The 18,336-nt window shown below is 34.0% G+C and overlaps 1 protein-coding gene and 1 long non-coding RNA gene across 5 annotated transcripts; one reads left to right on the top strand and one right to left on the bottom strand.

Annotated features, from left to right (window-relative positions):
• Positions 1–849: 849 nt before the first annotated feature.
• Positions 850–17,677, bottom strand: pps (protein partner of snf). Of its 3 annotated transcripts, none has more exons than XM_088185752.1 (16): positions 17,551–17,677; positions 15,155–17,219; positions 14,735–15,097; positions 12,724–14,599; positions 10,645–10,834; positions 10,250–10,492; positions 9,773–10,183; positions 5,220–5,711; positions 4,963–5,150; positions 4,600–4,899; positions 4,396–4,538; positions 4,128–4,240; positions 3,856–4,064; positions 3,577–3,787; positions 3,328–3,511; positions 850–1,710 (listed from the first exon to the last, which is right to left on the bottom strand). In XM_088185752.1, exons 4-16 carry the CDS (start codon positions 14,019–14,021, stop codon positions 1,040–1,042), a joined length of 4,653 nt encoding a protein of 1,550 aa, XP_088041878.1. In that variant the 5' UTR covers positions 14,022–14,599; positions 14,735–15,097; positions 15,155–17,219; positions 17,551–17,677; the 3' UTR covers positions 850–1,039. The 3 variants fall into 3 exon arrangements, with proteins under 3 accessions (XP_088041878.1, XP_088041876.1, XP_088041877.1); XM_088185750.1 differs by having other exon boundaries at positions 14,735–14,890; positions 17,077–17,219; XM_088185751.1 differs by lacking the exon at positions 17,551–17,677 and adding an exon at positions 17,349–17,447 and having other exon boundaries at positions 14,735–14,890; positions 17,077–17,219.
• Positions 6,032–7,678, top strand: LOC148235271 (uncharacterized). Of its 2 annotated transcripts, XR_015809550.1 has the most exons (4): positions 6,032–6,150; positions 6,211–6,364; positions 7,259–7,445; positions 7,541–7,678. It is a non-coding gene; the product is annotated as an uncharacterized LOC148235271 (long non-coding RNA). The 2 variants fall into 2 exon arrangements; XR_015809551.1 differs by lacking the exons at positions 6,032–6,150; positions 7,259–7,445; positions 7,541–7,678 and adding an exon at positions 6,454–6,689 and having other exon boundaries at positions 6,232–6,364.
• Positions 17,678–18,336: the final 659 nt, after the last annotated feature.

Here is an 18,336-nt window from a genome sequence, read left to right as displayed (position 1 = left end):
CCACAAGAGCTTAATGTTTTTAGTAAAACACTGAATTGTTATTAAATTTTCAGCTTCCAATTCCACCAAATCCATAAATATAATATAAGTACACATTTACTAGAAATGGTTGATGCTTCGTTGATGATAATACAAAGTTTCGAATTTTTTAACAATTTAACAAATTAGTTTTCTCCTTGACTCCTTTGTTATATGTTCGACGATTCTGGTTGTAGAATATCGCGAATGTAGTCCGACTGCCAAATCTAACCCATTTTTTACATATTGTTTCTAGTTCGTGTGATTTAAGAACAGGCTCTAGCGAGCCAGTACAAACCTATGGCGGCACATCTCTGAATATAGATTATATATAATGTTGATGAAATAATGAATATCAAATTGAAAATCAAAAAATTATATTTTATATTATATTTTTATTATACAAAGTTTCATATAGTATTTTGTACATTCGATCGACGGTGAACCGTGTTTTTTTTATTTTATTATATGTTTCATTTAATTTGTGATCAACGTAAGGTTTTTCATACAATTTTGCGTTATGGGAACCGTAACTAATCAGCGTACGTATACGTCGTAAATCTAAACGCAATCCTAAATCAATATTATACAAAATTTTAAAAGTACATATATTTACACGCAAACTACCAATATCGCGGCAACACTCCGAAAATTGTTCAGAATAATAAGTAAATGCTCAGGACTGTGACCCACAGACCGACCTATCCCACTTACATAAATTTATGCTACATATCCACTCATTAATATCTAAAATTCTCTGCGAAAACGTGCACTCAGAACATTTCTTACTTTGTAGAACATCTTTTATTTTGTCACATTATAAAATTATGGTTTTGTTTTTTTTTTGATTATTTTGCTACTATTGATGGGAATGTAAAAATTTATTCTTCAATGTTACGGTAAAATTTATAAAAGTAAAACAATAACGATTGTTACATTACACTTGTGTCTTATTTCGAATCCTACCTATTGCACACTAATTTTATATTAAAAGTCTATAATGAAAGAAAAACATTATCGATTATGAATCGTCGAGACCAGGCGGTGGCGGTTGACCGTAGTCCATTTTCTTTTTTTTATAAGGCGGCGGCGGAACGTTTATATTGGCGACGGGCAAAGGTGGCGCCGACGGAAGCGGCGGATACACCCTAGCTGGCAGCAACACTTCATCGGGCACCATGCTTAACAACTCGGCTTCGCTCAGCGTTGACAGTTTGCTCTTATTTGACGTCTCCACGTGAGGGTATGCAGGCATCGTGGCGATGTACGGCGGCGGGTTAATAACTCTCATATCTACATCCCCTGTCGTATTAGAAATCATCGCCGTCGGCACGTAAGTTTCCACCGGCCTATTCTCATTCATTGATTCTTTAGTTTTGCTCTGAATATTCGCTAATATCTCGTGTATGTTTGACGGGAGCGATATATTCGATAAAATCGGTAACGAAGATTCGTTGATTGGAGGTGACATTGGACGCGACGGCGAGTAAGGTTCGTCTTGAATTCCAGGTATGCCTCCTCCAGCCATATTTTGAATTTGCTTCTTCTCTTCTTCAATTTTTCGAGTAAGTTCTTCCATTCTCTGTTGGAGATTGGACGATCTCGGCATGATTTGTGGTTTTGGAGAGTTTGATTTATCCAACGATCCACTGTCGCTGCCTCCGGGACTGTACGGTTCATCATCAGCCGAAGCTGTAAGAAATAAAGAAATATTGTTAAATAGCACTTTACAAAGAAATACAAATAATTTACGTAAAATGTTACGAAAGGTTTTCAACCTATTTTTTATTTTTAAGTCTAAAACGATTAAAAAGCATATCATTTCATTATTTAACTGTTTCAATGCCACTAAGACGTGGGTTTCCGTTTCTAATTTTGTGTATTTACTTATATAAACTGGATTTCATTTTGTTTCTATAATAAATATTCACACAAAAAATAAAATTTTTCTGAAATATATTTTTAAAATCATTTAGGTATGGGGAGGTTAATGCCTTAACAGCACTCGTGCACTCAATTTGGTCGCGAATGCCACAAGAACACGAGTGTACACATATTTTAAGATACAGGCGGCCCTCGACTTTCGCACATAATTGGTTCCTGAAAATGTGTGCGAATGTTGAATGTACGAAAGTCGAGGGAAGTAAAAAAAATCGAAATTATGTGTATTTTAAAATATTTATTTATCAAGTAAATATAAGATGTTTAAAATGCGTTTAAGAGACACGTTTAAGTGGGGTTTGCGGGTGTTTCCTTTGAAAAGTTATCAAGAGTTAGCTGTTTTCTACTATTCTTTTTCTTTTCTTCATATAGTATTTTATAACATGCTATGTTTTTATTGATCGCCTCACGCACTTGAGATATGCATTCTCCATTGGGATCACAATCTTCCATAATATTTAAAAATTTGTCAAGGTGCGTAAAGGCTTCATTCATATTTTTCATTGTTTAAGAGTTTTCCAAAATAAACCTGTCTCATCTACATTAAATATTTGGCTAGAGGAATATTCTACATCTTCAATAATTTTGGATAATTAGGAAATATATTCTTTTGCAGCATCTTTATCCCGCATCAGTCGATTCTCCAGTAAATTTAATATTATGAAAAGAATACCTCATTTTAAAATTGTAAAACCAACCGTTACTTGCTTGAAAAACCGCGTTAAAATATTTTTTTAATCTATCCTTCCAATCTTTGTGCAAACTAAGAGCTTTTGCTTGAATAGTTGAAATACTCAGAGGGACATCTTTTTGATGTTGGTCATCGATCTACGATGACAAAGATTTTCCATTTCATCCATTTTTTTTTTTGCTGTGGAAACATATCATTAAAGATTGTGGAAATATATCTTTATTTTCCACAATTTTGAACGTATTCTTTAATTATATTTTTATTTTGCAAAATTGAACATATCATAGACCTGTTTGTATCATACGAACGTCCAATTGAAGCAAAAGATTCACCGCTATCAGAATGTTTTTAAAAAAAAAAATTAAATTAAAAAAAATTGTTTTTTTTTAAATGTGCGAAATAGCGAATTGTGCGAAAGTTGAACGTTCGAAAGTTGAGGGCCGCTTGTATTGAACATATGATTTTTTTATTATTTTCTGTTTATGTTATATATTATATATATGTTTAGTTAAAATTTATTTGGTATAAAAATTAGCTAAATAAATTAATAAAATAATAATAATGATAATATTTACTATTATGGATTGGTTCTCGAGTTACATCAATAAAACTGTTTTTATTATAGTGTTTTTATGCATTGTTTACTAACGACATGCTTTTGTTTATATTTTACATACCTAATGAAGCTGCAATTTGATCTTTCACGGTGGAGGACAAATTCGGTAAGAATGCCGGTAATGGCATTCCCGTTAGAACTGAGCTCGACGTCATTTTACGCTTTGGACTACCAGGAGGAGGAGTATATGAGCCTTCGTTAGGTGGAGTATAGGCTTTCTCTAATGCGCCTCCCAATTTTGCAATCTATAGATAAAAAAAAACATTAAAAATATCCACATATGAGCTGATTACGATCAGTTTCTAATTACCTTTGGTGGAAGCGAAGAAATCGGTCGGGTGTGTGAAGACGGACGTTTCCGTCGTTGCTTCACCAACACCCCTAAGAGCATGTTCGGTCTGATATCGTCAAACCCGCCTCCGTACAAAGGCGTCAAAACTGCCGGTACTGGCGAATTCGATTCCAACGGCACTATATAAAAATCTTTTATACCACCGTTGCCGACTTTCACGACTCCCAATCTGGAATGAGTGTTTTTTTATTTTTTATGATACTATAACATATGATGAAGCAAAATAATACTACGCACCTGTTTCGACTCGCTAAATATGAGTATAGAGCGTTATATGGTTTCTTCTCGTCATCGTTAAGGGGGCTGAATCGTATTATTAAAATATCTTTACTGAACTGTTTCTTCATTTTGGCAATGTAATCCCAGACAGAGTCAGGGTTTATTCTGCCTACGACGTCCAAAACAGGCTCCAAATCTATTATGATATCGTCACTTTGACCGGAAACCTGTAAATTAATTCATAAGTATCCGAGTTTCACTAGATCAAAAGATATCGGATAGGAACGTACCTCGTATGAAGAAACATTGAATTTGGCAACGTCTACCATGGCTATACATCCACACCAAATAGCCGGGGCAATAGCATCAACGGTACTGCTGGGTTCTTGATCGCTTTCCCCTCCTGTTATTAATATATTATATAAAATGCTCAAATAAAACTACTTTCTTAATTAAACACAATAAATGGATTGTTCATTCCGGCAATTACGATTACCGTAAACTTTAATCAAGATTTTGAGTAACTAGGGAATTTTATTAATTGTTTCATCAACTCACCAGTGTTAAGATCGGGAGTAAGCGGCGATTTAATCGAATCACTATAAGGCGACCGTCCCTCCGTATCTGGAATCACTGGACTCTTTATATTCTCCAGTTTAATCAAACTGGATTCTTTTATATCCGTCAACTTCATATCTCTCCTTTAAACACAAGCATGTTATTACATATTCATACCGTCATTATAATTATTATATCACTTACGATTTATCGTCTTTAGGCGATGTAGACCGGCGCTTATCGTGCGACCTCGAATGTTTTCTTTCACCTTCGGACTGTTTGCTTCTAGATTTTGATCTCGAATGTGACGATCTTCTCGATCGTTCGCTATGATGTCGAGAACTTCTGCTTCTGTCCGACTTTTCACGGTCTTTCGAACTCTTCCGATGGTGACTTCTGCTGTCCGATTTACTGTCTTTCGAAGAATGATGCCTACTTGACGATCTTTCAGTTTTACTTGACGAATGATTACTTCTAGACGATTTGTGAGATCTACTTCTATTCCTATAATTAATGCATTATATAATTAATGTTCTTTTATTTCCAGATCGATATTAATAATCTTACCTTGAATGTTTGTGATGTGAGGATGACGTGTGTTTACTACTAAGCGACGACATAACGGGCGATGAAGGTTTACTACTACTTTCAGTTTCAGCACCATTATCAGATGATTTATTTAAAGCCGTTACCAAATCATTCACTGATACGTTCGGGTCGAGTTCTGCTGTACCGGTAGTCCTGGATTCCATTACCTGAACAAGCAAACATATCATTGAACACACTTCTTTTTAGCAAAATAATTTTATATCGCTTCTACTTACTTCTTCTCCTTTATGCGTTTTCAAAACGTACGTTTTGTTGCACTGAAGCAGATCGAGCTCAGATTTCTTAATCAACTCCAATTGGTGCTTAGTTTCTTGGTCTCGCCACTGCGCCAGCTCTTGACTGGCTAACTCTTCGGGCGATAACCGCACCAATTGCTTCGCAGTAATAGATTTATTGCAGATCTTTTGCCAGAGCGTCAGATTTTTTCTGTCTTTCAAGTTGAACATTAACGACCTATATTTGGCTTTGTATTTCGCGCCAACATCTCTGAACAGGTCGTGAAGCTCATACTCGGTGTCGACAGAGAATTTTTTGATTTCTTCGGGAGTAAACGACACATCTTTCGACTCTGCCATTCTTAAGCTGATCTGTTCTTGAAGTGCCTTTTTAACATTATCTCTAATCGGATCCCCGGAATATCTTCTTGGGATTGATTCTTGGTCTTTTCTCGTCGGCAGCGGTGAGGTTGGAGATTTGAGGGGTTGAGGCTTTAAAAAAAAAGAATTTATTAAGCCTGTGAACTACGGATTAGTAACATATTAGAGCATATTCTGGTTTAAATATTTTTTCATCCCTAACGAGAAATTGATATTTTTGGTAATAACGATGTTTCAGTGGACGAGACTAATATCGATGAATGCAAGCAGCAAATTAAAATTGTATGCTTAGCATAGAATACATGGAATTGTACAAAAGGGTGCGATTAAGGGGAATTATTTTAAGAGATGTGTATGTTAAATAAATACTTTGTTCTATAAAACGAATTGTTTGTACATTTATGTAACGTAAATCTTCGGATTTTTTTCAGAAAAGGCTTCGTTGCAGTTATTCATGGGGTGCTCACTGTTCTGAGAAATGCTCGCTCGCACCTAATCTCTCCAACAACAAATCGGAAATAATTCGTTTTATGGATCAATTATACTAGTTGTTGGTATTTCATAAGAGTGAGTGTATGTAAATACCGGACCCTCAACTTTGTATTTTTAGTATTTTAGTGCCAAAGGCAAACTTGAACCTATCAGCGACTTGTGGGAACGAGTAAATAATAATTTGGAGAAATTTTACATCAGTGATCTTCTTTTTCTTCATCTTCCACTTTTTATCCAAAACACACAGACGCTGGAACTAACACAACGATACGGTAGGAGTTAACAACCAGTTACTGTGATACATATATATTATTATTTTATTTATTTTGTGTGAAATGGGCCGAAATATTAATTTTTATAGTGATATAATAGATGTGACACATGAAAAGCCTTGAAATGAGCATTGCTGCTTCAACAAGAGAAGCGAGAATGTATCACTTCTCCCTCGCATTCACAAAAAGAATGCCGATGCACTATTGCAGTACAATTTTTGAATGTATCAGTTAACAGCAAGCTGACTTCGGATTCGGTACACTCACAATTTTTCATAGTGACTTTTTAAAAGTTGAAAATGAACTACCAATCTTTTTCTACATCATTAGAGAGTGATAGTATTGTTGGAACAAAACCAAAGAAAACTAACTTAAAAAAATTAGTATTTTTATTTCTAACTTAACCGAATTTTTATTTTTTAATATAACTAATTGTATTTTAAAATATGTATATTTTCTGCGAATATAAATTTATATCTATTATATGTATGTAATTTGTATCACTATATAACAAAAATATTTCATTAATTTTTGAAGTGGTTTTAATTGCATTTTTAAAATAATATATCATATGTGTAAAATTGTTATAGACTTCTGATAAACTCTCCAAAGTATACCGATACGCTGCAGTTTCCCCGATAATAACCGTTAATTCAGCGCAGGTAGAAACAAGAACAATACACAATCGTATTTTCGTCCGACGTATACGACTTTATTCTTGTGACTCGGCTCTAGCACGCGCGAAAGTATGTGTGTAAAAATTGGAAGTGTGACGTTCACTGTTTTACATGCTATCATATAATCTCACTGTTGATGAGCAATTGTTTGGTTTTGATGGAAAACCATTCAAACTAAATCCATAAAAATAATCTGGATCAATAATTTGCAAACCAGGTATCCATAAGGAGGAATTCTATATTTGGGGAAAGAAGGAAATCAACGTCAACCTCGGCAATCAGATTGTCAAAAAATGATGCACTCCATATCATGGTACGAATCGAAATATAACATGTGACAATATCGAAGCAATTGGCTCTGAACCTGAAAATATGTCCGACAATTATTGGAACATCACATAAAAGTAAGAAGTAAGATTTATTCGTAAAAAATTCAGTAAAATCGTTCTCGAGAAGAATTTTCTACAATTTTTTCTTTTACAAAATATCTCACAAAAAGGAAGAAAAGTGATTTTACACTTTACAATGCACCATAACGATGAAGATAAACGCAAACTGGAAATAATAATTGATTACAACAAAACGAAAGGCGGCACTGACCTCATGGACAAGACGTTAAAAACTTATACTTTCAAAAGGAAGACAAACAGATGGTCTGATGCATTTATTATGAATACATTGGATGTTTCTGCATTTGCAGCATATCTCACGTACACACGTATTTATAAAAATTGGAACATAAAAACAACAACAAACATAATACTTATTTAGAATACGTAATTGAGTCACTGATTCCACTTAATTTGCAGCGACAACAGCAAAATTTACGTAGTAAGGCTTTGAAAAAATCTGTATTTTATAAGCCACTTAATTAGAAACAAATGTGATAATTTTACAACTTCTTCTTCATTAGAAAAGAAATGGTGTAAACAATATCATTTATGTGAAACTGAAAGAAGAATATTTCAATATTGTATACGTTGCATTAAAAATATCTGTAATAATTATTGTAAAATAGTTTCTGATAAAAAGTAAGAAAAATCATTTTATTTTTATGTGAAAAAATTAGACTTGTTTCAATTTGTAACCAACAACGAGAAATATACAGTTTATCTTAATAAATAACTAATTTGAACACATTTATTCGATGAAAATATAATAAAAGATAACCAAGAAATCTAAGATTTAATTAAAAATAAAAAATGATAGTTTGATACATTTAGTCATCTTAAATTTTCGTCAATTTGACGCCAAGCTCTCAGGCCGCTAGACAAAATGGTAGAGTGAGAATAATGGTTAATCAATCATTTTTTTGTATTTCGAGCGAAAGTAACGGAATTTGACAACTGATGTCAAAGTCTTTCTAACTCTGAATTCAAATAAATAAACATCTAATCACAATAGTTATATCTTACACAGTTTAGTTAAAAAATATGCAATACGTTGGAGCACATGAAAGCATGAACAATATTAACGAAACATTAATATATATCACCGTGCTTAATAGAAAATATAGCACGGTTATTCTCACAAAATTATTACTGACATTCTAAGATCAAATGTAAGAATAAATAGCTAAATGTAATTCATTTCGGCTTGGCAATTTCACTTAACCTCAATATGTCAAATTAGTCAATATATGTTATTTGACACACTAATTAAAAGTAATACAAAGGTGTTAACTAATATTTATCAGTAATATAAAAAGCCAATATTCACTGTGAACAATAACAAGTTTTACATTGTTTTGATTATTGCATGTACAATACAATAATACGGTAAATTGGGGACGTTCCATTCGGGACTTGAAAATACTTATACAATTTTTTGCAATACATACGTACGAATCTGGCGTGTGTGGTGAGATATTCTCCCTTTGGCTCGCTCACTCATAAAGTAATGGGCATCCAAATAGCACGTCCCCAATTTACCGTGTTATTGGGGGGTCTACCGTACATCCTTATGATTAAGTTATTTTTTAGAAACAATGAGGCATATGATTACATTTATGTATAGCAAACAATAAAAATATGACGTATTGCCTCAATTTTAACCGTTGAAGAAAAGTTGTCGATCTACACATACTCTAAGATAACTTCTGTTAAATTGCATTTGTGGACTATTTATAATCCTATAAGTAGAAATATTGTGTTCAATGTTTAACTGTTGTATATAATTATTTTCAAAAGCAATATATGACGACTAGAATTATTACGAGACTCCGGAATGAAAAGTGATAATTCCTATCCATCAAATTTAATACTAATGTTATCAGCTAAAGACAAATAAAAATTCATTGAATCTGTAAGAAGTTTCATGTAAATTTATGACAAAATGATAGAATCACATAGCTATTGATTATACCTAAGATAATGGGGTAAAAAAGCGGATACTTTACTTGACATTTTACAATGGTGAACTAGGGAAGACATTTTGATTTGATTAAGTTCATAAAATAATCAAAGATATTAATGCGCTTTCTTCATAGTCATATTAATAACATTTCAGAGCTCATTACTATGCACTAAATAGTTAAGAGGAAGTGTCTCTTATAGCATAGTTAAAAAATAGATCTGTACAATATTATTGTCACTTTGCACACTGGTTGCTAATATAAATTAATCACTCATAGAACATCAGAATGACCACAATCCCGAAAAGTAATGCACTTTACATTTAATGACACTTATAGAGCTAATCTACTAGGTTATGTTATAGCATTTCAACATACTTTTTGATGGCTGACGGGCGTTTTCGGAGTAGTCGGACTCTTGAGTGGCGGCTTAGGAGGTTGTGTTTTAACCGCTTGCTGAGGCGGAGACTTCAAAGGCAGCGGCTGGACTGGTATAGTCTGTTTTGGCTGCGCTCTTATGGTCTGTGTCGGACTTTTCAACGCCGGTTGAGCTATGGCCAAGTGCCTGTCATGCCCTAATGTCAGGACCGACTGCACTTTGGTCTGTTGGGGTTGCTGCGGCCTCGGTCTAGGAGCCACTTTCTGAGGAGTGTGCTCTCTGTTCAGCACCATGTTCGTTCTCACAACTTCGAAAGTGGGATGCTCTTGGAGGAAGCTTTTGAGATTAGCCGCCGTCGGAGCATTGTTTCCGACTAAGAATTTACCAGATTTTCTCTCATAAACAGTCACCTAAAAATATAAATTGTTGTAACATACGCATGTATTTAAATAGCAACTGTCACATTCGACACTCACCCTAGTATCCATCCTTGGTTTGTTTATATCTTTAGGGTTCTTTGCGTTTACATTCGGCGGGGAAGCAATGATTATCGATTCTTGAGCATGTTTGAGTATACAAGCGTCGCTACAATATATACTACTAGCTCTAGCAGGCTTTTTGCATACTATACAAGTAGTACTACTATCCCCCACCGATGAGCTTCCTACTGATATTTTATCATCCATTTTCGATTCGGTACTCTTATGAATCGTAGGGGCCTATTTCAGACAAAACGATTTAATTAATAAATAAACTAGATTTGTATTTATTATTTTATTTAAATAAATAAAACACTGGAACGTTTTATCTTATTGACTTTATTATAGCTATGAATGTACAAATCTTAAAAAATCGCTAGTACGATACCAACCTTCATCGGTGTGGTTGCTAACGATTTTTTCTTTATGCAATTCGGACATCGCCATTCCATGCCCTTCTCTTCCATCTCTTGACCCATGGCTTTTGTGACATTGACGCATTTCCCATGGAACCAGTCTTCGCACATGTCGCAGCATATCATGAAGCGGTTGTTGTGAGGTTGTTTACATATACACCATAGCCTGAGTAATAGTTATATTTGTAGAAATCAGATAATTTTAATCTAATTTATGATAAATAGCCATGTAACATAATCCAAACTCAAGTCGATAAAATCACCATATATAAAAGTATTAACCCCTTCCCAGTCATGCCCGAGTTAATTAGGATATTTGTATTTTGCGAATTCTCATCTCAAAAATCAGCAAATTTTTAGAGAAAAATATCTGCCAATTTAAAAAAAAATTGTACGAATATTTTTAAATGTTTTACAATAGCTGCATAGAAAGAGGTGGGTCTGTGCAAAATTTTTTTAAAAAATATTGTGATCGGGAAGTGGTTAAACAGAACATGTTTATTCTATTATTAGTTATGGCATTCAGAGGGCAAAAACATATGTATTATATTCGGAATAAATTCAAATCTCTTAAAAATAATAATATGTAATTATGCAAGTAAAAACTAATTTTCCCTGAAAAGAATATATTTTCATATTAATTGATTGCTCCATCCTTCTGAAACTACACATTAGGATTGTTGTTAACTGCTGTCATAAAGAATGCATTTGAATCGACATCATAAAAATGTATTTATTAGCGAAAATTATAGTTTTTATTAGTTTATTCTTTGATACCTTAAAAATTACCTTCTTACCTCCAGGCTTGAAATAATACTTTTATTTATAATATATATTTTCAATTGAAAACCTTTTTTGAAAAACTGGTAATGTTCACTTTTTTAGTGACTATAATAACTTCCTTTTAGAAAAAAAAATACTTTATCACATTCGCATAAAAATAACAATTATTTAAGCGTTTTATTCAAATAACTACCAGTCTGGATGATGATAGTTTTAGCAGTTTCACAAAATCATTTTTGAACTTTATAATATATTCAATAAAATATACGTAGTTTTCTTTCTTCTGTTATATTTTTTAATTATCAGAAGATTGCCAAGCTAAATTATTTTTTATTACAATTGGTGTAAAACTAAACTGGTAAACACATTTTTTAATCCACCGCTATTTTTAAACACAATAATGATAAAGACTGTTGTCAAGTCGAAATTCTTAAGAAAAATGATTAAAATGTAATAAAAACTGCAGGAGTTTGTGTCCACAAAATGCAATATATATTATAAACAGTTATAATACAAATAATCTTTATAACGAAGGGTAGTTTTGGGATCTCCAGTTCGTAGTAGAAGAAAGTGTTTTGAAATTTTTCTGCATGATACCTTCTGCAATAAGAAATATTTCTGCAAACAAAATGATTGAAAAACGACCAAAGTCAAATTTTTTAGGCTTGTATTGTTCAGGTCAGAATTAATATTAATTGGTTGGAATTTAAATTGGACTGGTCAAAATTATTTTGACAGAAGGTCAGAATCATTTTTTTTCAGTTGGCAATAGTTTTATTGCTGTAACGCTGAAAATTAGTTCAACTGGTCGATCTGTCATTCGCATGTCGGCAGTTCCTTATCATTATCATTATCAGGCTGTTCTAGGGCTAACTTGCTTGCTTGCGCTCTGAATACCATCGTGTTCTACATGTAAGTAAATAGATTCGTTGCGAGTTATTCATGGGGTGTTCACTGTTCTGACAAACCTAAACTGTCCAACAGTTTAAGTGGGTTTCTAAAATAAATAATTTATTGCCTATTTATATTCATAATGTTATAATATTTTTTCAATTCTAATGTTTGTCCTATATTTTTATTCTGAACGTATGTAACTTTTATTCCAACCTTGAACAATATAATTATGACCAGGCGTTAATAAAATTCTAACCATTTAATTTTTTATGTAAAAAATTGGGTACATTCTTAATATTTATGTTTCGTGACAATGGTTGTTTTTCAAATAAGGTCTTCGATTGGATTTAGATTTAAATTTAGTATCGCAATAATTACCTATCGGGATCGTCTTCCGAATTCCAACTCTCGTCTGACTCAGCATCCTCATCCTTTTTATCGAAATGCATTGTGGAAATCTTGGCCATTTGTTGCTCCATGTGCTTTTGAACGTGTTTAACGGTCGGGCTCTGTTTCGGGACGTTAACCGGTGACGTTTGTAATACAGGTTTGCTCATTTCGGTCAACGACGTATTAGGTGACGGTTGTTGTTCCACACTAGTGTTCAACAGATTCTTGCGTTTGGATCTAGTGGCGGGTGCTTCGATTGGCGGCAACGTTATAATCCTTCCGTTGCTTCTCATGATCTGCACGGGTTCTTTCTTGGGTTGTTGATTAAAGCTAGGTTGAGGTTTAAGAATTTCAGGCACTGGTTCAGGTTTATGCAGCACTATTGGAGGTTTCGGAATAGTCTTCGTAGGAATGTCGGCGTCCTTGCCCAAGACTTGTTTGTCGATGACTTGTTGGAAATTTTCGGAGCTTTCGACTAACTGGGCTACGTGTCTGAGGAGCTCTTCTGTCAGACCTTCTTCGTCCGGATGCAAGCCGCTCAATAAATCTAAGCTGGGTGAGAGAGGAGCGTTCATTCCGCCGGAGCTCAACGGCACCGGAGTCATCATAACGCCCGAATCTTTGTTTTCTATAACTTGCGATTGCGACACCGCAGGATTAAGAACCATCGGTATGTTATCCGTCGATAATATACCGTGATTCGGATCTTGCAACAGCTGTGCTAGACTCGCTTCGTCGATCGTGGGCATGACGTCTAAGCATTCTTTTTGATTTCTAACGACTTGATTCTGTACTTCCATTACCTTTTGTTGCGTTTTAACCGTTGGATGTCCATATGTTTTAACGTCCATTTTACCGTAAATGCTTTTCGGAACAGAGACGTGATCGATTACATTACTGCTGCTAAACGATTGAGAATCGACTTTTTTCAATAGGCTGATATTGTTAGGTTTATCGGCCGGTCTAGTTTCCGTCGAAATTCTTCGAATAACGTCCGGAGTCGAAAATAAAGTGGTCATGTCGTTCAATAATGCAGCCGAAGGTTTCTTGTTGTCCTTTTTGATCGGAGGTTTTATGATTTTTTGCACTTCGTGCTTTACTTCCGGTTTATGAGGAATCTTTGGATCGTTATCACTGGATAGTTTTCTATTTAATATAATTTGAGGTTTGGGTGGTTCAATTTTGACCGCAGCGGGACTTTTGTGTCTGTCGTCGACTATGGTCCTGTGATATGTTTTCGTCACAGTTTTGAACTTGTTAGACATGTGATTGCCGTCGTCCCTCATGATGGGATGAGTGGCGGCGGCGCTATTTTTTAATTCGATCTTTCTACTCAATATCTTCTGTATGTCTTTCCTGAGAATGGTCCTATTTCTTCTCGATCTGTCGAAACCTATGTCTTCCGAATTGTCCGGATTAAAGTCTGAATCCGAATCGTCTTTGTCTTCAGCGGAGCTTTCGTTTTCGGACGATACGTCTTCTTCCTGTTTTTTATTATGTACATTTTCGATCAATTTGGGCTTTTCGGGTTCCACTTTTTTGATTATAGAAATAATGTTGGGATTTATAGCGGACGTCCGTTTCACGTCCGATCTGTTTATAATATCACTGGCGTTGAAATAGTGCAGATTTTTTCCTTTGGCGATGATCTTGTTTTCCAAAACTGTGATTTTCTTCGAACTCGGAATGCTTTGCTTCAAAACGGGCGCGCTCACTATCTCCTCCCTTTTCCGAACTTCAACTTCGGAATTGCGTCTGCTTTGACTCGGCGAAGTGAGGGGCGTGTAGCAGTGATCGTTTTGGAAAGCCAGGATCGATATTTGCGAATTCAGCAATAGATCCGATAAAAATTCATTTTGAATACCTAAAACGGCAAAAATATGAACGATTATATGTATATGTAATTTACAAACATCATTTATATACACATTAAGATATCATCTCTACGGAAGTATATTATAAAATAATTTTATTATATTTGTAAACAATGTCGACTGACCTTTGTCAATGTCCTTATTTGAGGGATCAAAATAGGCGTCAACAGTTAAATTTATATGAGGAACCGTCTCGTCGGAGCTGTGATCGCTTGCGTCGTCCGGTTTTCCGTCATCGTTCAACCGTACAATACTCACTGAAGTGTTATCGTAATCTTTTTCTATAAAATAATGTTTTATTTTTTAACAATGATTTAAGACCAACGGTTCAGTGATTATTCCAAACAAAAATGATATAAAAGAAATTACGTCAACATTTGGATTTTTCAACCTTCGAGTTCAATGTGCAGTTATAATAAAATAAAATTTCAACGTAAAAATTTGAATTTTTAGTTAACATGTTTAATTTTTTTTTAATATTTTCGTAACTATTGATCCAATTTCAATGAAATTTAAAATGGAGCGATAAAATAAAGGTTTAGGACTATTAGCTATTTTTATCATCGCCTTAATTTTATTTAACATCGTTTTTTTTTTTAAATTTATACTGTAAACTATTCTTGTTTAATCTTTTTATTGTTTGAGCAAATTTTACTTATCAATTTGTTTGGCAAAATAAATGCTTAAAATTTTCGTTATGATAATGAAATGTAAAATAATTGTACACAATATTTAAACAAACAATAATGTGGAATCATATTGTAATTCTTTCTTCCTGATGATAGAACATATTAGTATATATAGGTATTTGAATAAAATTAGTGGATTTGATGAATTTGCGATTATGTAAATGTAGTAATAAAATAATAATAATGAAGTTGCAAAGCAGCACAGAAACTACATAATACCATATAAAATTACTACTAGTTTAAACCAACGTTTTGGAGAGTTCCAATTTTTAAACATAAAGTCAAATTGTACTGTCTTTTAATCTATAATTCTGCAAACTTCTCTTGTTTTAGATCTTTACTGCTTAGGCAAATTCTATATATAGTTCAATAACAGTAATTCCTTTATTCATTTTGATCTTACATTTCAAACTAGTGTTTATGGATATTTTTTAATAGTAAAATAGTCTCGAAAGTGCATTCAAGTAAAAATTATTGACAGACATTATTATTAGCTAATAAGATTATAAAAAAATAACGTTACTCATTTAATTTCTTTAGTAAGTGTATATTTACTTGAAAAATATAACCTTTTTACTTTAATAACAATTTAGTTATTAATATTGATATCTTTATATCAAAACTCAAACAAACAGTTTGTGCAACTTTTTCTCAGAAAGTAAAAAAATAATTCATTGGATTTAATTTTCAATTCAAATTTTGTAATGGATTGAACTCGGGCATTGAAAATTAAAATATTAAAATTTTATTATATTATATTTGCACATTGAACTCGAGATGTTGAACAATCCAAATGTTCATGTATTTATAAAAATATTTCCTGTCTGCAACAATATATACTATGCAAAAGTCTTTAGCAACATATGAAAACATATTAGCACATGACTCACAGGCGAGTATTTTCAGTTCTGTCAATAACACGTATGACTCATGTGTAAAAACAACGACCTCCAGTCTTGATGGGTCAGTGCGATAAATCTTGAGATATCACTTTAAGTGTATTTATTTAAGATTATGAATTCTCCAGTGGGTATTTTAAAACATTCACTTTTGAAGGATTACGGGTAATTTGTCCTTTTTTGACCAGGTGGTTTTGATTCAATATAATTGAGTATTGATTTTATTTGTATATTTAGTGTCATTATCTAAAAAGATTTTTTCTTTAAATTAAGCCAGTTCTCAATGGAATCGAAGGAAGTAGGGTTATCCCTGATTCTGACTAAATTGTTCTTTTCATTGCAATTAAAATAATTTCTGATCACTTTTTATTTTTTAACTGATTATTTCTGGAATTATTTATTTATCAAATAATTAGTTGCCAATATGAAATTAATTACAAATTTAGTTTTGAACTTGTTGTAAATTGTCATTGTTCTGTTTTATCATGTTCTATTTCGTCTAGTTACCATTATATTGGTATTTTTTGTTACAAAGTCTGATTGATTTATATTTTTTGGGTTAATTCTGGATTGCTTAGTTCGTCACAGGCCTTTCTGGATCGTTTTAAGAGTAGTGGTCGATTGTCAATCAATAGTTTGATTAGTTTTCTACATTCGAGCAACGCACTCAACTCATTCTTCGCTTCAATGCAAAACACCATTATCTTCTTTTTTTCTCCATTTGTTAAATGTATTATGTAATTTAGAACGTTGTAGAATCCTTTTAAATATTTTCGAATCTTATCGACACAATTGATTAATTTACGAAAGTGAAGGGGTACCGCATACTTTTGCACTGTACTGTTTTTGTTGTTGTTGTATTTTTGATTAAAAACTCACCCAGCAAAGAATGCAATGCATCTTTTTCGAGCGAAACAGTCCCATCTTTATTCACGATAATAACGACTGACTTATCGGATATGGCAGTGTTTCCACTCGAATTGGAATAATTAGTAACAATCGTGTTTGACATGATAGCGTATCTGAAACAGAAAAGACAAATTTCAGGTTATGCTATTGTTATTGTAAATGCGCAATTTCAGAGGCGGCGTTTTTCATATTCGATTGAAAGAGCTTTTAGTTTCCGCGGGAAACATTCTACACAAACATGCCATGGTTGAAAACACGTGGAGCACGACGTCGAGGGTTAGGCCGTCTAAAAATATCGGCTGGATATCGCGGCGGTGTCAAAGTGTAATAGCGACGAAAAGAAGGTACGGCGAGGGGGTGAGGCGCGCGGGGGCTCAATCGATCGGGGCGTGAACGGCGCGTTTCGGGGGCTGCGCCCGCATCCGGGGGCTCCGGAACACTTACGACTCGATCGCTCGAGGGGGCGCTGGCCTTGTGGCTCGCGGGGGGCGCGGGGCGCGGCTGTTGGCGCCGCGGCTCGCGGCCCCGACACAATACGACGCCCATAGACAAGCGACGCGGAGCGCGCATTGTGCTCTATGCCTCGAACGCCGCTACGGAAGTTCGCACCGCGACGCTATCGCGCAAAATATACTAGCTTTTAAAAATATTTGACAATAAATTGTTATGAGCGGTCTTAATTTTGTGTATAATAATTATTAACCGTACTTGTTAAAAATATCGGCACTACGCTCGGAAACCAATGGTTATTAACATTTGCTTTGCTTTTGGCCCCAACGTCTGCGAAGATGGCCAGCAACATTTTGCTACATAAATACGTTTAAGAATTTAAAACTTACTTTTTTATCGCCGTGTGCGTGTTTATTCCTTAAACATCGGTTAAAAATCGCAATTAACAGTTTATCAGTGACATCAATAACACTTAATAACTTACACTGAATAAACGCTAAAAACGTATATCAAACAATTTAAAACGTATTTATATTTATATATTTATTTAAATTTTATTATGGCCAATACTTGGCGGCACTCTGATAACACTGGCGTGACGGATTCTCTCGACGAACCTCGGGCGCGATAATATTGTAAAACGCCATGTACACAACTTCATAAATCGTCAATAAAAACACTTATGCAGTGGCTCAAGCTGTGTCTAATTGCCACCCGTCATCTTCCGTCGCCAAAGGTACATTCGCCATAGAATCTGGTTTCTAAGCGTGGCGCCGATAT

Source organism: Plectrocnemia conspersa, unplaced genomic scaffold (genome assembly GCF_051122295.1).
Source record: "Plectrocnemia conspersa isolate PC_06_02 unplaced genomic scaffold, ASM5112229v1 ptg000005l, whole genome shotgun sequence".
NCBI classification, from domain to species: domain Eukaryota; kingdom Metazoa; phylum Arthropoda; class Insecta; order Trichoptera; family Polycentropodidae; genus Plectrocnemia; species Plectrocnemia conspersa.
Note: the sequence above shows the minus strand (reverse complement) of the source record. Positions and strands in the feature narration are given on the sequence as shown.